The sequence below is a fragment of the Bolinopsis microptera genome, chromosome 4 (assembly GCF_026151205.1).
Source record: "Bolinopsis microptera isolate Bmic1 chromosome 4, MBARI_Bmic_1.0, whole genome shotgun sequence".
NCBI classification, from domain to species: domain Eukaryota; kingdom Metazoa; phylum Ctenophora; class Tentaculata; order Lobata; family Bolinopsidae; genus Bolinopsis; species Bolinopsis microptera.
Window position 1 is genome coordinate 6,565,162 of NC_087075.1, and position 25,442 is coordinate 6,590,603.

General features: G+C 37.2%; 1 protein-coding gene across 4 annotated transcripts in view; it reads right to left on the reverse strand.

The window, feature by feature from the left end:
• The window catches only part of LOC134814295 (glycogen [starch] synthase, liver-like), a 70,282-nt gene that overhangs the window by 13,295 nt on the left and 31,545 nt on the right, over positions 1–25,442 (reverse strand). For 2 of the 4 annotated variants that reach the window (XM_063822389.1, XM_063822391.1), the window contains exons 21-31: positions 19,428–19,570; positions 18,987–19,074; positions 15,819–15,899; positions 14,463–14,599; positions 14,154–14,237; positions 13,887–13,935; positions 12,112–12,219; positions 11,794–11,981; positions 11,659–11,688; positions 11,081–11,126; positions 10,798–10,904 (exon numbers count right to left, since the gene is read on the reverse strand). In XM_063822389.1, coding sequence (XP_063678459.1) covers positions 10,798–10,904; positions 11,081–11,126; positions 11,659–11,688; positions 11,794–11,981; positions 12,112–12,219; positions 13,887–13,935; positions 14,154–14,237; positions 14,463–14,599; positions 15,819–15,899; positions 18,987–19,074; positions 19,428–19,570 — 1,061 coding nt within the window. The remainder of the gene's footprint in view (positions 1–10,797; positions 10,905–11,080; positions 11,127–11,658; positions 11,689–11,793; positions 11,982–12,111; positions 12,220–13,886; positions 13,936–14,153; positions 14,238–14,462; positions 14,600–15,818; positions 15,900–18,986; positions 19,075–19,427; positions 19,571–25,442) is intronic. The other 2 variants (XM_063822392.1, XM_063822390.1) reach the window with 1 other exon arrangement.

Consider the following 25,442-nt stretch of genomic DNA (forward strand, 5'->3'; position numbering starts at 1 on the left):
TTAAATTTTAAAATCGATCAACTGGGTCAATAACGACCCACTCGGAAGTTGAACCACCTCATCAATTATTATCAGTATCATGTTGTTCTACCATCAAGAAAGACACTCGTAGGTCTTAATTCCACGCAAACCACGGGTGGCTGACTACTAGCCCTTCTGAGATCCAGGGCCAACTGAAGGGCCGTCATCACTCATCAAAGAGCTGCGAGAATAACACTACTGCATATGCCTGGAGTTGCGTCCTGACTATAATACTATGGTGCGTGGAAATCTGTACCGAAAGGACCGTGGCCGTGCCGCAAAAGAAAAGGAATCGGCCCTCGTTCCTAACTTGCTAGGTAATAGCCATGCTGTTGTTGTTGCTTATTAGATTCTGTTACCTTTTTCGTCAATTTCGAATCTTGGTAAACAACCTGCTACAACCCACCGCTTGAGACCCAGGGTCCCACGGTGATCAGATCATGTCACTCAAGAAAAATCCCCTGAACGAAGTATACGAGATATCATGTAACCTTGGGTAAATACTGAAAGACGAGTGGTCAAATTGCATATTCTAATCCAACATGCCAAAATGTTTTTTTCATTCCTAGAAAGTACGAGAATAACTAAACAACTGCTGCATTCAGATGGCTACATCTACAGCTCTGTGAAGAAGGACAAGGAAAAAGCCCCCCCCCCCCCCCATTTGGCTGGCGGTGCTGCAACCTGCAATCTCTCAGACAACTACCTCGTTTTGGGTAACAAACCCCGCAACAACGAGGCAGCTTTCAAAACGAAAACAAGTATTACGTAATCGGCCGAGAGGGAGGGGAGTTTCCAAATGATTAAGCTTGTGTAATTTTGACATAATAGCTATGTGGTGGGGGGGGGGGCGTAAAAATTGTCCAATAAGTGATTACGTAATATATGAACGGCCCCTAAGAAGTAAAGAAAGGGAGCTGCGAAGAGAGTAGATGCAGCCATCTGAAATCTGAATCCAGCAGTTGTATAGTTCTTCTTGGACGTTCTAGGAATCGGGAAAAGATAGGCATGTTGTTTGCTGTCTCACGACATTACGGTCGTGTACTAACAGCTGATAAACTCACCTACCTATCAATCCAATTCTGCCCATTATTCGTCAGTCATTGGGTGACGTGATCTGCAGATTACCGTGAGACTCCAGATCTCAGAAGGGCTAGTAGTCAGCCACCCGTGGTTTGCGTGGAATTAAGACCTACGAGTGTCTTTCTTGATGGTAGAACAACATGATACTGATAATAATTGATGAGGTGGTTCAACTTCCGAGTGGGTCGTTATTGACCCAGTTGATCGATTTTAAAATTTAAATCAACGTACAAGAGTAATGACCAAGATATAACATGTTTTTATACTAATATTTGTAAAAGTTTGACAACATTATATTTAATTAATCAATTTTGTGGTCTTAGTGGGTCGCTAATGACCCATTTAACCGATTTTTCGCAGTTTATGATGATTATCACTTGCTGAGAGGCGATTTTGAACTTATGATGTCATGCTTTAGGCTGAATTCAAGAAGTTACATGGACATATGTAGTAATAAGCGAGTGAGCCGAGTGGGTCGTTAATGACCCAAATTCTTTATTTTTAAAAAGTTAGAGTCACACAGTATTGACCATATGTTTTTAACTTATGCTACAGTTTTTATTTTATCCTAACGTCTTTGTTTCAGAAGTTAAAGCCGAAAAACCGTGATGGGTCGTTTGCGACCCGGACGAGTGGGTCGTATGCGACCATAGCTGTATCTTTTAAAGTAAACGAGATACAGATTAGCTTTTTTGGATATCTCATTTTTGCTGTAAAGTGACCTAGTGTGTTAAACGGCATCAAAATCGGCAAACTTTAAAACTCGTCGTCCCTAATGGGTTAAATTCTTACTCTTAAGGAGATAACGCGGTGAAGCTTTCCAATTTCCACGCTCTTAGACACTGGAAGTCAGTCATAGACCCAAAATAGCCCCAACTGTTAGTAAGATTGCTATTCAATCAATACAACACACAAATACCCAGAAGATTACTTCAAGAGTTACAAATAAAGAAATAAGAGTGCAGCAAGGGATAGGACACACTCTTATAACTTTATAACAATCTGAGGACCTTATATGTATCTGGAGCTCTAGCTCTCTAGATGCCTTTCTGTACAAAGAGTAGACATTGGACACCTTTGCGGCTTGCATGGTATGGGTGTGATCACGGTTGACTTACAAATGTACAAGTGATCACAAAGGCAATACTTTAATATTCCCTCATTATTAAAATACCATACTTGGAGCCGCTCCGCCGAACCAGCAAGGAAAAAGCATAAGGAGGAGCAAAGAAGGGATAGCTTTTACTTCCGAAAGAATTCGAAGTGATGCATAAATACCCTGAAGAATGCATAATGTCATTAATTAACCTGTCCGGGAACATAAATCGCGCAATCAACAATATCAGTTTACATATTAATGAGAGAACGCCCTGAATATAGTCAGAAATTAAAAGATTATGCAACTTGGACAATGTATTATTATAGCGATAGCAATTATAATATAATCACTTAACGATTGTACAATGTACTTGTAGTTTATTAATCCTCAATGAAGTGTAAAAAATAAATTAGAAGTCTCAGCAGTCACGTATTAAGATCAAACCATCGAACAAGATCAGCTCCATGGAACATATATAACATAGCACAAACTTCACATACTGTGTACAATATTGCAACAGTACCATTGTTGGTACGGACTGTGTGAGCGAAACAAGAGCTCCAATCCAGGGGATATTAGCAACTGTTTAATTAAGTACAGGAGTCCTGTACTGGTATACAAGGTACAATGTATAGTACAAGGTACAATGTATAGTACAAGGTACAATGTATAGTACAAGGTACAATGTATAGTACAAGGTACAATGTATAGTACAAGGTACAATGTATAGTGGTACAATATATAGTACAAGGTACAATGTATAGTGTTATTTGTTATGCTGGTGGTGGGGACCCGATGATTGATGAGACACGTGATTTAACCATGATCTAACCGTGTTACTGATAAACGATATCACCATATTATATCATCTTATGTTAGCTGTTATAGGCTTCTTAACGAGCATATGTATCATGTTCCATGGGTCAGCCAGCTAGGATCAATTTGTTACAGACTGACATTCTTTAGATTTTAAGTTTGTCAGTCTGTAACCAATCGATCCTAACTGGCTGACTCACAGAATATGTCACTCACAAATCAAAATATGCACTTCTTATTACGCCAGAAGAAAGAGCTCTAAATAGATCGATGAAGAGACTAAGAGAGTTAAACTGGAACTTTGACTATAAATTTTTTTTTATCAATAAACTTTCAAATTGTTACACAAATACATCATTTTATTTCAAAGAAAATATCGCCGAATGACCTTACATGCCTTGACAAGTGACCGAGTGTAAAAAAATAAGGGACACCGAAACACCAGTTGACCAGTAAACTGATCATAGCAATTACATCGGGCCCTAAATGCACCTATAAGTGAAGCGATGCTGCAACCAAGGCATGCTAGGTTTATTCCATTGAACTAATAAGGTTACAGCCTAAAATATAAATATAATAAATAACAATGTACCATAAATCATAATTATAAACACACTTTATTTAACATATTTTATTAATTATACTTTTTATCAATTTATATTTAGACAATATAGTTACATTAAGGTAAATTGTTTAACTGTCAGAGGATGTTATATGGTCGTTTAGAACTGTCCAGAGGTACTTAATTAAATGGGTTTTAAACACGGATGGCCTTGAGATTTCCCTTAATTCATAAGGGAGTTTATTCCAAAGAATGTGTGCTCTGTAAAAGTAATACTTAGATATGCCTGAACATCTGGTCTGGCTTGACGTAAGGTTTTGTGGAACTTGAGGAGAAATGTCACTAATCATACTGAGATCGTCTAGATGTGATCGCCTTAACCTACTTCCCATGAAACGTCGTAAGTAAGGTGGAAATGTCACAACTGACATGTCATAAAAAATATTATGAAAATATAATATATCCTTGTAATCAAACCTTACCGAGAGTGGAAGGATATTTAGTTCCTTACACGCTATGAAATACCTTTTTTTGTCCCTAAGGCTCAAGTAAATATCATTAAGGATCCACTTGATACCTCTTTTTTGTATCGATTCAAGTTTCTCCACCGAGGTTTCTGAATGAGGCCGCCAGACAATTGTGCAGTGTTCGAAATGACTTCTAACCTGAGATAGATAGAAGGCCCGACGTTTTTTAGTGTTCTTGGTGAAGTAACATGTTCTTTTTAGAAGGCCTAACCTCTGACTAGCCTTAGAGTATATCATATCACAGTGATGTGACCAATCTAACTTACTATTGATATGTACTCCAAGATCTTTTTCAATGTCTGTGTATTCGATAGCCGTTTCATTCATTGAGTACACAAAATTAACACTACGATAGGGCCTGTCGTGATATCATGGATCGCTTAGGTTCCACCAGGATCTGGTAGTCCTCATAATTCTGCGGCCTCTATGTATCGTCATCTCGTACAACTCTTTAAGAATCTTAGGGATTTGGCATGTGAAAATTTGCAGCCTTCCAGACATTGATTGGGTTAACGAGGTGTCGTACGTCACCTCAAGATCGGGTGACAGGGGGCTGACCAGGCCAGAACCCAATTGATTGGGTCTGAGGTCACGTGATTATGAGCCTGAGGTCACGTGACTATGACGTCATCAGACCTTGTTCTCCGTTTCCCGCTCATTGGACCAGGTGAGCTTGCATGCTTGTGAATGTGGGTGTAAGTACAGCTGTACTGTAGTTTATACCTAATTAACCCCTATAGAAACCGAAAATTTATTTTCTGGCAGAAAGCTAGAAATTTACCAAAATATCGACATTGTTATCAATTTATTTTGATGACCATTCCTGACCTAAAATTGCACGAGAAATCGATTAAACTTGGTTTCAGGACTCAACAATGCTTCTTTATGCCTTAAAATCCATGTTTTATCGATAAAATCAACATTATGATCCCGTTGATTAATTAGTAACAGGTACCTAACAAATACGCAGAAACAACCATCACACCTACATTGCATTCCTAACGGGTCGATTTCAAGTGACCAATAATCGTCGTGATGATACGTCATGTGTTCCTGATCATCATCAGCAATCAAGAGACAAGAGCGGCGGTAGCTTTAAATCAATGGTTTACGTTATTTTTGTGAATTCGACCCCTGTTGAAACAGTTATCTCACTTTGTAACTGCATACCTTAGTTCCCAAAAATTTGTGTGCCATTATATTGAGCACAATTTATTTGAGCCCGAAAAATTTGGGCAGAAAATTTGAACTCATTTGGGCGACCGAAAATTTGGGCACAAATTCTTCGAAAAATGAACGATTTTCCACTAAAATTTCAGTTAGATTTTTGCCTTAGTTCATTATTATTCCTTATTATTCCAGTCATTTTGCTTTCAATTTTAAGCATGTAGGTGGTAGTCTGAGTTGTTTCACATTATGAAATTTACGATCTGCCCAGTAACTACTAAAAAATACAGTGATGACGGCACAGTACAAAATGATAGATATACATACAATAGTGATATTTAGTCTCTCAATCAGATAGTTTAGTCTACTTACACTCAGCATATCTTATCATACCCCTTTCACATACAATTATCATTATGACGCCTCACCAGATGGTCGAAAGGTTTGGCCAGTGTCCAGTTCTTTGAGAAAATCCTTCTTCCCCACATAGAATCAGTTCGAGCCTCCATCAACAACCCTGAGCAGAAAGCGCTACTGAAAACTCAAATTTCAAATATTATTTCACTTGGATATGAAGAAAAAGCCATCTTTCTATAGATTTCAGGGCCACAGGCCAAATGCCAAAAGTTTGGTTAGCAAAAAATTTAGCAGACGGAAAAGATTTATGCAATTAATTTGGTCTGCAAAAAATTTGGGCGAGAGGCCCGCTCAAATTTTTTGGCGCCCAAATTTTTGGGAATTAAGGTATGTATCGAGGATAGCTTTACAAATAAGAGTATCAGTAAATAAAATTGCCACAAGTGTTTCTTTCACTCACTTTCGATAAGACACATTGGAAATTCTTACTTCCATAAGATTCGGAATTTTTTTAAACGCCGAAGTATATCGGAATTTTATAAAATTTAATCACACTTATCAACCTTTGAACGGTTAATCGAACACAATAATTTCCTTATGGAAGTAAGAATTTCCAATGTGTCTTATCGAAAGTGAGTGAAAGAAACACTTGTGGCAATTTTATTTACTGATACTCTTATTTGTAAAGCTATCCTCGATACATATGCAGTTACAAAGTGAGATAACTGTTTCAACAGGGGTCGAATTCACAAAAATAACGTAAACCATTGATTTAAAGCTACCGCCGCTCTTGTCTCTTGATTGCTGATGATGATCAGGAACACATGACGTATCATCACGACGATTATTGGTCACTTGAAATCGACCCGTTAGGAATGCAATGTAGGTGTGATGGTTGTTTCTGCGTATTTGTTAGGTACCTGTTACTAATTAATCAACGGGATCATAATGTTGATTTTATCGATAAAACATGGATTTTAAGGCATAAAGAAGCATTGTTGAGTCCTGAAACCAAGTTTAATCGATTTCTCGTGCAATTTTAGGTCAGGAATGGTCATCAAAATAAATTGATAACAATGTCGATATTTTGGTAAATTTCTAGCTTTCTGCCAGAAAATAAATTTTCGGTTTCTATAGGGGTTAATTAGGTATAAACTACAGTACAGCTGTACTTACACCCACATTCGCAAGCATGCAAGCTCACCTGGTCCAATGAGCGGGAAACGGAGAACAAGGTCTGATGACGTCATAGTCACGTGACCTCAGGCTCATAATCACGTGACCTCAGACCCAATCAATTGGGTTCTGGCCTGGTCAGCCCCCTGTCACCCGATCTTGAGGTGACGTACGACACCTCGTTAACCCAATCAATGTCTGGAAGGCTGCAAATTTTCACATGCCAAATCCCTAAGATTCTTAAAGAGTTGTACGAGATGACGATACATAGAGGCCGCAGAATTATGAGGACTACCAGATCCTGGTGGAACCTAAGCGATCCATGATATCACGACAGGCCCTAACACTACGATTCATAGAATATGCTCGGGTAATAGAAAGAACGTGACTTTTTGAAGGGTGAAACACCATCTTATTATGATGAGCCCAATTTTGAAGACTGTTAATATCCCGCTGGAGCAGCCAATGGTCATCCTGGGACGTGATTCTACGCCATATTTTTGTATCATCAGCATACATGGTTATATTTGTTTCCGGTGACAAATCCTCTGTAATGTCATTAAGAAAAAGTATAAATAAATACCAGTTAGTAATGATTTGAGAGAGCATGAACTATTTTAGCAGTTATTACAACGGATCCTCCCTACCACAACCGCGATCTCATGTGGTCTGCACAAAACTCAACTTAAGTTAAAATGAGAGTCATTTTGTGGACTAATCTTCAAAAACGTTCTTTGTTAATAAATCTAGTTGTAGGATCAAGTTAACACTTGCACCTGTAACACTTGCTCCTGTGTAAGGAGACTGTTTATTCCTAGCATACATTAAAAATACAGCTATAAGATTTGCTGAATGAAGTTATACAAGACCTCTAAGTTACCGGGGAGATAAAACAAACCAGATAGATTAAAAAACTACCTTAAAATAACGCACAAGCGAATATCTTTCAACAGTTTAGAAAGTAAAACTTAGAACTATGTTACAGTGCTAATTAAGATGAGACGATGCACTGCTAAATCGCAAGAGTAACGCGTTCTCTGGAAGCTGCTACATTTCTCAGAGTCTTGTGAGGAATGTATGCGGCATTTCCCGGACTAAGACATCACAAAATTTGTAATTTGCGTTCAAAGCTCTACTCATCTACAAATTTGGAGAGAACAACCAGGAAATTAAAGATTGGTTGGCTACAAGCTACATTTTATGTGTATGAAAGGAAAGAAATTCTGAGATCGCGGCGATTGTAAATTAATAACATTGTGAAGCAATAACTGCGTTATCTTTCTGTGAATGATGGCAAATGACCCCTAAATATATTACAATTGCAAATTACAAATAATATATTATATTGTAATTATTTTGTGGATAGTTGTTATCAGTAGTCAATGACTAGACAGGGTTATTGAAAATTACAAAGAATAAAATGGCGTCTGGACTTGGGACCAGCTCATAGTTATATAAATGTAACAAGCTAAAGTAGCTAAAGTAGCTATTGTATTAAAACTTAACATTTCACTAGCGTAATCTTTTAGAAAACCCATTTTCCCCCCTCAGTAATTGCGTAATAATATGTGAAGGACCCTTAAACCGTCGTGGGAAATAGGGCTGAAGTGAAACATAGCTTTTGACTACATAAAGGCTAGCTTATATAACATCTGAACCGAAAGTACGAGTACTTTCTTGACGAAAGTCAAATACAAGGAAATACTTTCTAGAAACCATAGTATATAGCTTAAGCAGGGTAGTGTTGGTTATGTGCCTAACCTGGTGAGCACAGTGGATATCCTTTCTGTACGGCTAGTTAAACAAGGAATTGAAACTGTGGGACTCCGTGTAGACCAACCTACCTGTGGCTAAAGCTCTAATATACAAAAACAATACATTTCTCTTCCCACACCCCCTTTAGTTGTCGGAAATGCTCGTCCTCGTGATTTAAGTAACTCACTTTTTTCGATCTTTGCAAACTCTCATTAAAATGTGAAAAATAATATGTTTTTGATTCAAAGTGGGTTTTTAAAAATCGAACAGCTGATAGCAATTCCGCACAATTTTGCAATAAAATGTTGACTACAAGGACATAAAACTGCAAGAAAAGATTGCCTACGCTTATTAACTTACTCAAAAGTCAATTCCACCACAACTCCGATCAAAAGAACACATAAATTGCATTCTACAATCTACAGGCCTGATAACAACAGTTGCAATGTATAGAAGTGAGACATACACTCCACATGAAGTTACCTGCACGTGATTGGCTTACTGGTCACGTGATCCAGAAAACAACATGATATATGAGGATGTCCCCTGTATATGATTTCCCAGAACAGTAACAAATGAAACACAGGTTTGCTATGCGTGGGGGGGACTACGAACCCTCTCCAGCCAGTTTCACGCTTGTCGTCTTGATAACATTGTGAGCTGTAAAACAAATCAACTAAGAAATATAATTAACTAAACTTATGGAACTACTGCATTGCAAAGTTACGCTATATTGGCCCTATTAAATACCTGTAAATACTCTGTATAGTGTAGATATGGGACCTGGCAGGGACCTAATTGAGAAGAGAAATAGTAACATAGTTATGGATGATATTCCAAGATAAGATAGAATCCTGAAGATAACGACACGTTTGCTTTCACCTTCAGAGGTTTAGGTACAGTATGAGATACTTCTGGAAATATTGAAATTTGACGAGAGATTTCCAAAACTAACGGGGATAAATTATAAGCTTTGTTAAGAGGAGAGGAAAAATTAGCGAGTAAGAACTTAAATCTCTACACGTCCAGAACAAAGAAGAGATTTGACATGTTATCTACATAATATGGACGAGTGATTTCACATGTTATGTTGACTTCTGACAAAGATAGAATGATATTAAATCGCCAAATATGGACAGAAAAGGAGCAAATACAGACTCATCGGTGAGGGGCTAATTGAATGGGACGAGCTGCGTCCCAAAATAAAATCTAACCCCAAAACTCAATATGTACCAATTAATCAATGAGGCGCGTGGCAGTACAACGAAGTAGACTGAACTTCAATAAAACAAATGAAGAAGAGTAACTGTGTTTACAATGTCTAGATGAGAGAGGTTTAAGCTAAACCTGAAGTTTAGAACAATAGGTTAGACTTAGAGGGCGGTTTAATGAGGGGATGTAGAACAATAGTTACTATATAGTTACTATATAGTTACTATAGAATAGTACACTAACGGTATATTTCCTGGCCACACTGACTTCAAATATTTCATTTGAGTTCCAGTTTACCACATAAGCTACCAGTTTACCACATTAAGTTTACCACATAAGCTACCAGTTTACCACATAAGCTACCGCTGAATTGAAAGGAGAATATTTGATTGTTAACAGGAGTCCCATTTACAATAAAATATGTTCTTCCTATTTCCTTAATTCAGCGGTAGCTTGTGCTGTGGTAAACCCAGACTCAAACGAATTTAACAACAGGATCCAGTGAAATAGTATAGATGATAAAAATAAAACTAAACTTAGTTCAAGTGTTTAATCTGATGTGTACGTGATAGCAACACATGCCATCTTACAACAGGAATGTCAAAATGTGTCAAAATGTGTCAAAATGTGTCAAAATGTGTCAAAATATTTCAAAATGTGTCAAAATGTGTCAAAATGTGTCAAAATGTGTCAAAATATTTCAAAATGTGTCAAAATGTGTCAAAATGTTTCAAAATGTGTCAAAATGTGTCAAAATGTGTCAAAATGTGTCAAAATGTGTCAAAATATTTCAAAATGTGTCAAAATGTGTCAAAATGTGTCAAAATGTGTCAAAATATTTCAAAATGTGTCAAAATGTGTCAAAATATTTCAAAATGTGTCAAAATGTGTCAAAATGTGTCAAAATATTTCAAAATGTGTCAAAATGTTTCAAAATGTGTCAAAATGTGTCAAAATGTGTCAAAATATTTCAAAATGTGTCAAAATGTGTCAAAATGTGTCAAAATGTGTCAAAATGTTACCTGTCCAATCTGACTGATCTCCCCGACCACCCTCTCCTTGGTATCTTTAGTAGAGGAAATTGTCAGCATCTCTTTCAGAGCCTGGCTCTTCGTATCCTTCTGTATACCTAACGGCAATGTTGTGAAGTACGTGCTTTTGTTAAATCATAAATGCGTAAAAAAATATACGCTATTTCTCTTTAAATTTCAAGTTTTTTAGGTTGCGTTTTCGATAGAATGGTTTGGTAGGCATCATTATTAACGTTATATTAATTATTATTATCAGCTAATAGAATTGACGTACCAATAGTATTGATGTCCTTCATTGCCTTGCTTTTCACTGCGATTGCCTGGCAGGAAAAATAAATCAAAACTTTAAGAAATCAGGAAAATCACTGAGTGACTGAACAACGCACTTCTGACAAGCAGTCAGGTGCGAAACAATAATTTTCTCAAAAATCATGCTATCAAATAATTTGGTGCATTTTCAGAGAAAATTACAATCCAACGATCAAGCGAGTTTATCTGTAATCGGTTCTCCAAATATTAAACATACTTACTGTTTATAAGTACAAAAATGCTACAATTTAAATCTTTTAATTTTACATTTTGGAGGAAAAAACAAACCAGCAAACTGAAATCTAAAGGTAACCATCATTTTGTGAGAGAAAATGCTGCAATTTCAATTTTAATATTTGAAGTAAAAACAAACCAGCAAAATGAAATCTCAAGGTAAAAAATCATTTTGTGAGAAAAAATGCTACAATTTAAATCTTCATATTTAAAGGAAAAACAAACTAAAATCTCAAGGTAAAATATCATTTTGTGAGAGAAACAGAATAAAAAGAGCTGACAAAATGCGATTAGTCTCACACTACTTACTAATATTTCGCTTTGATCATCATCCTCGCTCTAGTATCGTTAATTTAGCATGATAAAAACAACCAGAAACTTACAGACAATTGGACACAACAGATCTACAGAGTTAATAAGAGATTACAAGGAAATATAATCTACCTTTTCCGCCGCCCCAATGGGCAGGTCAGGAGCTCCAACCTTCTCCTTAATATCAGCTACTTTCTTGAGCTCAGCCATGGCTGCTCCCTTCACATCTTTGGTCGTCTCTCTGTCTTTGATCTCCTGCATTGCAGCTTCTTTCGCGGACTTGCTTGCAGAGATGCCCTTCAGTTCTGACATGGCGGCAGCTGAAACAATATTAGTTGTTCCAGGCCCAATAACCACGCTTAATAATATAACGTAAGACTTTGTTACTTTTGTCCGCAAACGTATTCCATGAGTCTGGGGATAAAAAGTACTAATTTTAAACAAACATACCTTTGTTACTTTTAGTATCATGTTTGATAACAAGCTCTTTAAGTGCCTCCATTTTAGCCTCCTTTCTCTGTCCTCTCTCGTTGATCTCCGAAATAACACTCAGCTGACCTGAGTTGCAGTGGCGTAACGAAGAGCGGGGGGGGGGGGGGGAGGTGCCATCTTAGGGGGGGGGGGGGGGTGGGCCGGGGGTGCCATCTTAAGGGGGGGGGGGGGGGGTGCCAAATCCTCGTTTGAAAGTGGGACAATTTGGAAAACTTAACTGCAGTATTAGCAAAACTTCGCGTTTCGCTGTAGAAACACATTTTTTAGAGACTACTGCGTTATAAGAATTATCAGAGCGTGCGATCTTTCCAGGTTCCTAATTTTGCAACCAAAAGCACCCCTGCCTCATAGAACCCTTGATTTTAGCAATTCCTATTCTTTCCAAAAATATGTTTTAATATTTGAGTATTATTGGGAGAATGTTGATAACAGTGCTCTAGTGTTTTCTTGGGTAAATTTCTATTGATCCCGTTTGATGCGACAAGGAAAAGGCTCTTATCATGAAAGGAATTATTCAACGTTTCAATGTCACAACATCGTATTTATCAATAGAAATTTACCAAAGAAAACATTTCAACTATGCGACTCATAAATAATATTCTAATCCGGATTTTACAGTGCTCTAGTAGTTGCACTAATAGTCTAATGAACAGAATATTAACTTGTAAGTTCTTGAAACATATGAGTAGCAGCAGGAACCTTTAACAAATATATGTTAATCGTCTTAAGCTGATATTTCATTTCTCTGGTGATTTATACGCTGTTTCCAAGTTATATTATACCAAATACTGTTCCCATCATTAGATGAAATATGTCGCTTCTTTCAAATTTAAAATTCCCTTTAATCGTTAAATGTAGTTAACCACAAATTATAGGTTGCAACTTGCAAACCAGTACTGCATTCTGCAACCCATTTAATGATCTTAAATGCTTAATCGCTTCAGGAAATGGCTGAAGCAGCTCGACTGCAAAAATTGTTTCCTCATAGTCGTAGCGAGAGTTTTAATGCTAGACTGATTATATTTTAGTTCTGGGTAATAACCAGAAATTTATTTATTTATATCACCAGACATTATATGGTGGGAAATAACGTTATTTATACCCAGAAGTTTATAGCAGAAGTAATTCTACTCAGTATTTGAGCGTCTGAAAGATAATAATTTTTCACAAAGTATGTTTAGTGTATAGTGTATAGTGTATAGTGTATAGTGTATAGTGTATAGTGTATAGTGTATAGTATAGTCTATAGTGTATAGTGTATAGTGTATAGTGTATAGTGTATAGTGTATAGTGTATAGTGTATAGTGTATACTACATACTTGAAGTAAAGGTTCTTTTGTACTTGTATCCAGTTTAACCAAAATTTTACCAATCTTCAAAACTGATTCTCTTGAAGTGGTTTGGAGTGGTTCTTTAACTTATATATATGTGAAATATGAAACTCAGACAGACCACTAGTAAAGCAGTTACAGTAAACCCCGATTTAGAGTCTGGGGAACCGGGAAACAGCCGCGTTAAATTGGGGTTTTTTGTTGTTCACATTATGTATGTTAATCCCCATTGATCGGGAAAAGAAATGGCTGCGGTAAATCGGCCGGGTTTGCGTTAAATGGGGTGTGGTAATTTGGGGTTTTACTGTATTTTTAATTTTTTCTGTATTTCGGGGGTTTTTGCTGTATTTAGCAATTTTATATATTATAGGGCATTAACTTACCAGAATAGCATTGACTTACCGGAATAGACTTTAGGAAGGGGTTCGCATACCTTCCCACTCGAAAATACCTGAGATAAAGACACTGCAGATTGAAGGAGAAAAGGAAGTATTTATAGTGGAACGATTTAGAATTGGCGGTTGATAACATACCTTACTAAAGGATATTTTTGACCGTAGAATTGATTAAAATTAGTGGTATGATTATGATTGGATTGGTTTTTAAGTGTATTGGCTAAATCTATTTTTGGATCTACTCCAAAGTTTTTAAATGGCAACAAGATCTTACCGTTGCGTTGATACTGCCAATTTTGTGTATATCATTGAGAACACCCATCCTGGCGTCTTTTACTACCTTCATCTTACTGATATCCTGGAAAGATATTGGCGAACATTAAACAAGGAACATAATATATATATACATTTCATTACAGCAAGTTGATGAGGAATTCACCTCCATGACAACACGATAATAATGATAAACTCACCTCATTGACAATACTATTGATAATAGTATTATCGATAATCGATAGTATTAATAGTATTGATCGATCCTTCTAATTAATATTATTAATCATAAGAATCATAAGAAACTTACATCCATGACGACCTTCTTCTTGTCTTTAGTATCAATCCTGTCTCTAATCTCCTGCATTGCCCCAGCTTTAGCATCCCTCATGTGTGATATGGTCGTCAGTTCCCGCTGGACTGTTTCCTTCATCTCCTTGCTACGTCCTGGTTAGTAAGATAATTAATATTAGTTCAGAGTGAGGGTTCATATTAAATATTACTTGCTACGTCCTGGTTAGTAAGATTACCAACATTAGGTGAGGGTTCGTGTAACGCAAGCCCAAAAATATTTAAGATATAGGAATGATGTGAGCTGTGATGAGAGTGGTAGGATACTAAATCAACGAGAAGCGACTTATACGCCGATACGCGAGGGTCTAATGTAAACATCTAATGGTAAAGATATGTCCTTGATAGTTAGTTTCGTGACCTCTCCTGAAGATGTGATACGTTTGTAACCTACCAAGACGCGCGCCGAGTTGGACTCGTCGAAGTCTTGGACTAAACATTCATTCACCAAAGATAATCATACCTCAACTCCTTCCTGAACAGTTAAAAATCTAAAAGCATTTTGTGGCGATAGAAACTCCTGCAACTGCAGTTCCGGGTTACTGGTATACAGAGCAGACATCTAATCATATAAAACTTATCTACCTCACCAGTAAATTGAAAACCTTCTAATATGAATATCAAAGTTCATGTTGAAAATCAGGTAATTACTAGTCGAAATTTCGTTTTCCATTCAAAATTCAGTGTGTGTGTCATAATCTACATATTAATTTCAAATAGTTGTTTCGGCCACCGCGGTAACATATTTAACTATGTCATCTTGAAATAACTTAATAACTGATAACATAATCACTCATATGATTATACAGTATAAGCAGTCTCGACATCTTCTACAACCGGATGCTACGTGGGCGTGTATGATTGTGCAGCTTATCTCCTCGGGTCCTGTTTCCATGCTTTATATGGGAATAAGTAGGAATATATCATGATATTAAATATCCATCCTACATGTCCTACTTGAAGTCTAACCACTTATATAGTAGATTCTGCCCTCGCGGATATCATCAATACAAGATTCTTGTAGTTCTTTTTGCATCCAAGAACGAATGTGGATATTATTGTTTGAGGTGAATCATATGAGTCTGTAATTTTTAATAATCCCGTTACATCTCGAATCCCGGGAGGACACCAATGTTATGACATCCTGATCTTCCGTATTGGAGTGAAGGGGGAAAAACTTATTCTTGTGTAGTGGTTGATAATGAAAAGACGTATTTACAATTTCAAGCAAGCAAGTATAACTTCTTGACCCGAAATTCAAGTTACAATTAATAAGCTGTTTAAATTACCGATAATTACAATTAATTTAAATTACCGATAAGTGCGATCTCGCTCATTGCAGCGTCCTTTTTCTTCTTCTCCACGTGGACATTAGCCAGGTTTACATTCTCGTCACCTGCAACAAAATACAGATAAATTCGTGAACTACTATTTATAGTAGTTTATCAGTTATAACTGATAGATAAAATTGTGAACTGCTATAACTAATAATGGTCTTGCCTACTGAGCAGTAGGTGTAGAAGTTAATCTTCGCAAGAAACAATACCACATTCTTACTCCTTACAAAGTTACAAGTCACTGTGTGTATGTCTACACCTATATCCGTGTTCAACTTGACGGAGTGCGCGGCATGAAGTGTTGAAGGCAGACTATCATGTCACTAATAGTGAGTAATACTCTGCATGCATTGGTTAAAGAAAATCCCTCTCCGGCGCTGTCATAAAATCGATTTTAGCATTAGGTTTTGGAGACTCTCTAACCAAGATATCCTGTAAATTAATTAGTTGCGCATCCAACCTACCAGTGTCACCATCACCTTCTTGAACAGCGAAATTTCACCTATAAAGTTATCTAGTTTCTCATTTGATAAAGATGGATCGTTTAGAAGGTGCGACGATGCTCGCACGTAACTGATTATTATACATTTATCACATGCCTTCTCATGCGATATCAAAACTTTCGCCCACGAGGCTTGCCGAGTTAGCGAAAGTTTCGATATTTCCCGAGGCTTGCCGAGGGTTATATCGACATTTTCAATCACGAGGCTTGCCGAGTTTTGAAAATGTTGATATCGCATGAGAAGGCATGTGATTAATGTTTTATCACACTTTCTTTGGAGCCAAATTTGGCCGGGAAAGCAGAATTTGATCAAACGTTAGTTATAAATCTCACCAAAGCAAAACTAGACATGTCGAACTTATTTATGTTTATAATGTCCAAGCTATATATAGCTCTCGATAAGTTAGTATTTCAGATATCGACACAGTGAATGCTGTATGCCGCGCCCAATTTGCTTTCTATTGATACGTAGTGCATGCGATATTAATGTGTTTTCCGCCTATGGGTCTTGTACTTATGTGTCTAGAATATTCCGCCGCGAGCGCGTTTGATACGTAATTACATCCTGCAAATCAATTGATGTGAGGTGATTCTAATACTTTATTTCTATTAGATATTTTTAGAGTCATTAAAACTGTAGATGCAGTATAATGTATAGAACATCCGTTTAAGTGTTCATTATACATCACAGTCCTTATCGTATAATCTGTATCTGCGATAAGGTGAAAGAATTTCCTGGTTCTTGTATTTGAATAGAGCTGTGGGGTCATAATTAGTGTCTATTTATCAGTCCACATTATACACTACACTCCCTAATTTACATCAACAATATTATCGTCCGTCTTGATTCTTGATTGTCTGTTATTTCAGAATGATTTAATCAATGCAACTTGTAATCGTTGACTTAGAATTTTATCAAGTATTCTGCTTAGTTCTTAGTCAGTATTCATCTTTACTTGCCATTATTTGCCATTATCTGCTTCGAGCTAGAAATTATCTGAACTGGAAATTATCAGAACATTTGTAATATTCAAATGTATCTCTTCAACATTTTAGAACGCAGTACTCCACCAGCCTATAACCACCCTGGTCATGGCCAGGTAGTTCACCCGTACTGTTACCAATATTGAATTGGTCTAATGAATGGCAGCACATTAATCATCGGACCTGTTTGCCACAGTGCCCAGACTAATTTATAACCAGATTAGCTGATTAAGTTACGTCATTCGTCCCTTGATATATTTATATAAATAATATATTTTATAGGATGTTTTTATTGCACTTATTTGCACTAACTAAAATTCAGTTAAAACTAGTCCTGGCATAGAATTTCCGCTCTTTATTGTACAGAATCTACATATAAGTCTCTTTAATCTTTATCAGTCTGTTTATAGATCAGCCACGAATTTCGCAAGCTAATCTAGGCGAAACCGGTTTGGAAAAGCCAAGTATAATTTCTGCACAATTTCTATATGGAATATGGCTCAAAGAAGGGATCAGAGGGGGTTAAAATTGAGGTCTGAAATGGCTGAAATCTGGCTTTGTTTTGTGTGTTTTCTTCGTTCGAATTAATCAAACATCGTCTAGTGTTTACTATTTTTTGTGAGGGTGACTGTAGTTTGTTCTGACACTTCCTTTTTAATTTCGAGTAAGCGATTAAGGAAATTAATTATCCTGATTGATTGTATCGCTGACAAGTACCAAAACTTTGTGAAACTTTCAAGTCTGCTTGTAAACTTTGATCTCGTTTTCAATAACCTTAAGTCACTTAAAGCTCGTACAAGCCAGGGAGTTTTTACTTTGTTTCATCATCCGAAGCCTAATTAGGCTTTGAACTATAAAGTGCAATAAAAAGGGAACAGCTTGAAAAAGTTTTACAACAAAAAATTTTATTTTGCTTGACGCATCTCAAACACAAGGAAATATTTTCAAAACCAGGTATAAATTTAAATTTTTCCTTATCCTGGAAAGTTTACCCGATCATTGCATTAACGGTCATAGACTACTTCAGGTTGTTGATTTAAATCTTTATTTAAATCAGTACCTCGCAGTAGTAGAACAGTTGTTGAGAGTGGGCTCCTTGTTCCTATGGGAATATCGGGATCTCTCTGAGTAACTGATTGATATTTCATGCCCCCGGGTGAGAGCCAGTGCTCCCCATCGGGGCATGTAATATCAATTCTGCTTTCCTGCTAAATTTGGCTCGAAAGTGTGATAATATAGGTTATGCTAAATTGCTATGACGACATAACGTTATATCACGTGTCAAAGTCAAGTTGCACGAAATTTCTGTCATGTCTGACATTACAAGGTTCCCAGAAGGGCCAGTTCCATGTTACCAATACCACTATAATATCAACTAATAGTTAAAAGACAGGAGTGCGCTCCAAACTAAAAGTTGATGGCTTGTTACTACACGGGCTACTCTTGATGCCCAAATGGCAGACTTGGGTTTTTTGGCATAAATTAGACAAATTTAAGTTTAATTAATAGGACGGCTAGAACTAATGCTAAGATAAGTTGATCTGGAAATGGACCACCCTGGCGGAACTAAGAGTGGTCATATCCCCCACCCTCAGTATAAGAGGTTAAATTACTGCGCTAAAGTTAAATATAGATAATTGAAATACAAATAAGCGGTTACCAATCACGCTATCTTTAAGTTTCCCAAGTTTCCCCAGCTCTGCCAGGAGGACCGTCTTGTTTTCTTTCTGCTCACCTCGCGCTTCAACCTGATACCAGTGGGATGATCATTACAGGGGTATTGAGCATGAGGTAATGTTCGCTTAACACTGAACATCTCTCATACATGCCAACATTGCTCACTGCTTAACAAGCTAATTGTTCCATGATCTAATATTTTAAGATTTTAGTAAATTATGACAAGCCCTGCTCTGACGTAATGTCTGGAGGTGACAGGGGGGGGTGGCAATGGTGAAAAATTGTTATGGTGAATCGGGTCCCAGAATTTGCAAATTTCACCATTTTTCACCATTACCCCCCCCCCCCCCCCCCCCCCCCCCCCCCCCCCCCCCCCAGATGTGATAGTTGGGGTGACCGAACAATGAACATTGAACTAACGAACCTCCTTTAATAGCGACTTTTTCTTCTCCTTAGTTACAGTTTTATCGATGAGTTCCTTATTCACGTCCTGTATCAGCGAGTTCCGTACGTTCACCGCGTTCAATGATACATCCTCAGCATGAGCAGGTCGAATTTCTGATAAACCTGAAATAGTTAACTGTAACAGTATCTGGTGATATGATAATCTGCCAAGGATGATTTATTGTCGACAACTGCAATATTTGATAGATTATTGACAAGTCTTGATTTGTCGATAACTGCTTTGAGATAAAGCTTCGATTTATCGATGAAACAATTTAACGTTTTCTTTTCATAGAGGTTAGGTAGATAAGCATGTACAGGATGTTTCATAATTCCCAGGTATACTTTGTACTCGCGTGTACATACTTTATATCATTATATATTATGTATATATTATGTATGTTTATTGTATAAATATGTATTTTCACATATCTGACCTGCACTAAAGGTGTGATAACCCCCGATAGCGCAACACAACATTAGGAGGAACGAATATGCGGCACGGATGAGAAAATACTAACCAACAATATAACGTAATACTTTGCCACAACAGCCAACTTTACCATAATATTAAACATTAGGGGCTCTTACTTTAGTTGTCCATTAGGGGCCCTCACATTAGAACATTAGTATATAGGGGCCCTCGCTTTCCTTCCTTGAGTGCACCAAGTACCCTGTTAACCTTTGCTTACGTCATAACCCCACAAACCCTCCCTACAACCCTCGTTAACCATAACCATAACCATAACGGGGATATCCATCGCGGAGTTCATCAATTCATTGTCTCTCAGAGCAGTTATACGGTAACAATAATCAGTCGGAATAACAGATATGCCCAGATATGGATATATTGCTGATTGTGATTTGAGCTTTGTGAAATTAAGAAATCATTTCTTATTTAAAATTTGACGCAGTGATGTAATACTAACCATCGATCTCCAGGGTGGGACTGATTGAGGGCAATACTGAATCTTTATTTTCAAGTGAACCAGTAGCAGGTGGCTGGGATGTGGTTAGAGAGTGTTCGCTAGGGGGAAATACAATAGAATCTGGTGGACTTGATAGGGTGGTTTCCAGGGAAGTAACAGGTTGTTCATTCTTCTGGATAATATCAATATCAGGTGAAGGCACATATTCTGTAGGTGAGGGCATGAATTCTGCAGATGAAGGCACACATTCTGCAGATGAAGGCACACATTCTGCAGGTGGAGGCACACATTCTGCAGGTGAAGGCACACATTCTGCAGGTGGAGGCACACATTCTGCCGGTGAAGACACACATTCTGCAGGTGGAGGCACACATTCTGCCGGTGAAGGCACACATTCTGCAGGTGAAGGCACACATTCTGCAGGTGGAGGCACACATTCTGCAGGTGAAGGCACACATTCTGCAGGTGGAGGCACACATTCTGCAGGTGAAGGCACACATTCTGCAGGTGAAGGCACACATTCTGCAGGTGAAGGCACACATTCTGCAGGTGAAGGCACATATTCTGCAGGTGCTGACACACATTCTGCAGGTGCTGACACAAATTCTGCAGGTGAAGGCACACATTCTGCAGGTGCTGACACACATTCTGCAGGTGAAGTCACACATTCTGCAGGTGAAGGCACACATTCTGCAGGTGGAGGCACACATTCTGCAGGTGGAGGCACACATTCTGCAGGTGCTGACGGAGTCAAACTATCTGCTGACTCTTCATTTTCTTCAACAGATAAACTCATTTTCTGGACTAATGACGTCTCATTTTGATCATCATCTGTCTTCTGTCTCTTATTGTCATTTTCAGTCGAGTGCCTGACGATTCGTTTAGCTTCACGTGACGTTTCACCATCACGTGACGAGCTTCCTAATTTAGGTTCCTGTGATTCGGAAGGTCGAGTCCAGTTGTAGATGAAGAGGAGGAAGGCAACAGAGGGAAGGAAGAGACCGAGGAAGAGATACAACATATCCTGGATTCGGAGGAGGAAATACTTTACTTTGGATTATTTCCATTTTTAACATACATTTTGTGGAATTTGGCAAAATGGCGTAAATTAAACTTTCTCGGAAAAAAAGCGAATCACGAAGATCTCCCGCCTTCGGGTCGTAAGGTACAGAATTCAGACCTGTTGACACAAAAAACATGAATGAAGATGGTACAAACTAAAAAGCACAATATTTTTTGCGGAAACAAAATTTGCAAGCGCACCAGGAACATACTCAGTAAGCTAATTAAAGAAGGCGAATTTAAACTGCAGCATGATAAATCTTATCTCTTTATTTTTAAAGTTCCAAGTTTGTAAATGTAATGAAATAGGTTTTAACTTTTAATAACATTTAGAAGCAAATTCTAGAAGTTTCGGCCAGTTTATCAAATATCAAACGAACATGCTCAAAATCCACGTACAATTTATTTAACATAAGTATTGGAATAATAGACTAGCGTTAGCTGAATAGTAACCACAGTGACGACTGTCATATAACGGTGGATGACTTCCCGATAAAAATCATACAAATTGTAAGACTAATTCACACAAGATAACAAGACTGCAAGACTAATTCTCCTCAGAAATAGACAGATCGACAAACTACCCAAACTAGTTGAGTTCAAATTTAAGATCGATCAAGTCAAACAGGCGACAGAGTTAACTTTTTTGTACGTTCTGAAGAACAGCTTGGAGCTGGCATTTCCTTTGACAGCCACACAAGCCAGCCACAATTCCACAAAATATCATTACAATAAAGTGATCAAAGAAAGACACAAGTTATATTTTCCTTGAGTTAATCAAATGTGAGTAACTAATCACAAGATTTAAGCACAGATTACTTCAATAAATGTTCGATAACAAGTAGAGACAAACTCAAGTTAGGTAAGCAAGCTTAAATTTGCGCTAAGGTAAATCATTGATCACTCGCAGTAATCTGATAATATTCTAAAAATACTGATATGAACACCACACACCGTACTCTCATTGGACACCACGTGTCATGTGATACTAAAGCAGCCTTCTCATTGATCGAAATGACGGTGGCGCTGATAAGCAAGCTTTAATATACTGAGTTGAGGATTTATGTTGATTATACTTGATTGCCAAGAAAGAGAGATCCATTATAAGTGGCGTATGGTGATGTCCATTGGACTGCATGACACTCTATATTAAAGTATACAATTTTCCAAGAAAGGTCAGAGTGGATGATCAAAAAATCACGCTTACGAAAATTATCAACGTTAGAAAATACAATATTTGGAGTGACACAAAACTGACGTTTGAACCTCGAATCACCCAAATAACCAATATCATCGAAACCGAAGTTGGCCACAGCGACAGTCAGAATGAAGAAATGAAGAATGAAGAAATGAAGAAATGTATGTAAGTATGACCGCGATTGAAAAATACTGGTTTGTACCCAAGAATAAGACCAGGGTGAAACAAAACGTTGAGTAATGTACACATTATACTACACACTTTTAGTACAATTACTATAGTGTACCTACTAATGCTAGGTTACCAGGGACGTATAGGTTTGTAGGTAGCACTTATCGTACCGGCCCGCCGGTTATGTTACCCAAATTACTTCATGGTTAAGATGATATAATTGTTAGGTCTTTGTCTACATTTTATTTTAGAGGGTAAAGATGTGACATCAAGTTCATCACTACCGCGGACCTGCTGATACAAATGCAGGAACAAAATGGAGGAAATAACGACAATCTAGAAGCTTGCCATGTTGATGATCATCAAGCTTCCTAATATGAACTAAACTTGAGACAAACGAGACAAACCACTATTTTCTCAGACTTTTTTGGTTTCTTAAGTTCTTAAAAAATAGCATCAATTAAATTCATTATAGCTGGAGGAAACGACTGTTGATAAAAATATCACGAGTAATTCTTAAGTGCATTGAAAATAACATTAAAATTAACATCAATAAAATTAAGCAACCGAGATGTATAACTTAGTACTTTCTGTGAACAACATCAACATTAAAAGCCTGCTCTCACATCACGCACAGATAACAGATACTGACAGATAAGCTTACCACTGATAAGTTATCTGTGTGTATTACACAGTTACACATGAGTGGTGATGTAAACACAACTAGAGAAAATGTAGATTGTAGACTGTAAAATCATGACTAAATCTTGATAAAAAAGCTGTGCTACGTCGCTGGAAGACGAAACTGTTGCCAAAAAAAATCACGAGTACTAATCACGTGACCAACATAGTTGTACTGACGAACGTTGTGATTTAAACTATAACTTTAAAAAGTTATGGTTTAACTTGGTGGAAGAGTGACATGTAGTGTAACGATACAGAATAGAACGTGCGTTGGAAAATAATTACTCAACAGATCATATTCTATCATCAAAGCATACTCTGCATATTTCAGAAGACAGTCAACATCTTTTTATATCCTAAAAACTCAGAATAACTCTTCACAGAAAGCTGAGAAATGGAATAGTTCCTAAAAAACGTGGAAATGTTTCATTCACTGCCACTCAGAATTAGATGCTACATAATAGAATGAACATAGAAAATAGGATTACGCTAGTGACAGATAAGGCCGAAAATTCCGATGATGCAAAAAACCGTTAGTCAAGCTTAGCATGTTTCAGAGGGAATAAACTAGCATTATATTACTGAAAATTAGATAATATGGTTTATATTTGATACAAGAGAAACGCCATTTTCTGACGTGAGGAGAGTTAGGACTCCTCCAACTACATTAAATCAATTCCTTCTGTAACTTCCTCAATAAATGTAATAGATTTTTATATGATTCTTTAAGGACTGAAGTAAATGGAAATATTTGGTACTTCGTATTTTACACTGGCAAGAGTCTGACGAAAATTACACTTTTGAAACTATTACATTGTTTTAGTACTATTTGTTTCCACTTTGATGTACATTACCAAGTGTATCGAATTTCATATACGCATGAACGCCTGGCGTTAGTGATACGTCATACGACGCGAATATAAAACAAACGTTAATTAATGACTTTGACATTCCAAGAAAAGTCTTGTAGCTGTTAAAACTGCTGGTAGGACTGGGAAATGGAAATATACGGTTTCCATAGATGGTATCGATATATTTACCAAAGTTCAAACAATAGCAAATATCAAAACTTTCAACATGATGGGAAGAGGGCAAATAAAAGCAGTGAAAACATGTTTTTCATTAGTTTCATACGGCACTGTCATCTAGCACAATCAGTATTCAATAACCATGCATGATTTAAGACTGATTGCAATCAATGCGTCAATTCTAAGAATTTCAGCTTTTTTCAAGGAAAATCCAATTTAGCAACTCAAATCTCACACAGAATGTACCTCAAACAAGAAAGTGGATACTTCACCCTTCTACATTTCACTCTTACCATTAAAAATGTAGTTCTCAGATCAACAGTTAGGGTTAGTAAGAAGGTAGAAGTTAGGGTTAGTAAGAAGGTAGAAGTTAGGGTTAGTAGAAGGTAGAAGTTAGGGTTAGTAGAAGGTAGAAGTTAGGGTTAGTAGAAGGTAGAAGTTAGGGTTAGTAGAAGGTAGAAGTCTATAAGTTTATATTAAACATAAAGGATAGTGTCAGGGACACGGTTTAATGTGGGAGTTCAGTCAAAAGTGCAGTTTAACGTTTTAGTATCGGAGGATTAAACGTCGTGGGCCCAAGCAAGAGGTTTATAACGATTGGATATAAAATATACGACAAAAAAGAGCTGAGATAAGCAGGAAGATGATATCCCGGAAACCACTGTCAACCTAAATACGTTGGGAAGTCGAAATAATATAATTAATATAATATAACTAACGATATAATATAACAAACTGATAATATGACAGACAGTTTATAGGGGCATACAAGATGAAGGGTAATTTAGTTGGGTAGACAGAAAGTGCTCAAATAAGGAGAACTTTAGTCACCAGAGTCAAAACTGACAGGCTCAGTCACAGTTCTAATAGCGACAATAAGTGTCAGGAACCAGTAACCAGTAACCAGTAACCAGCAACCAGCA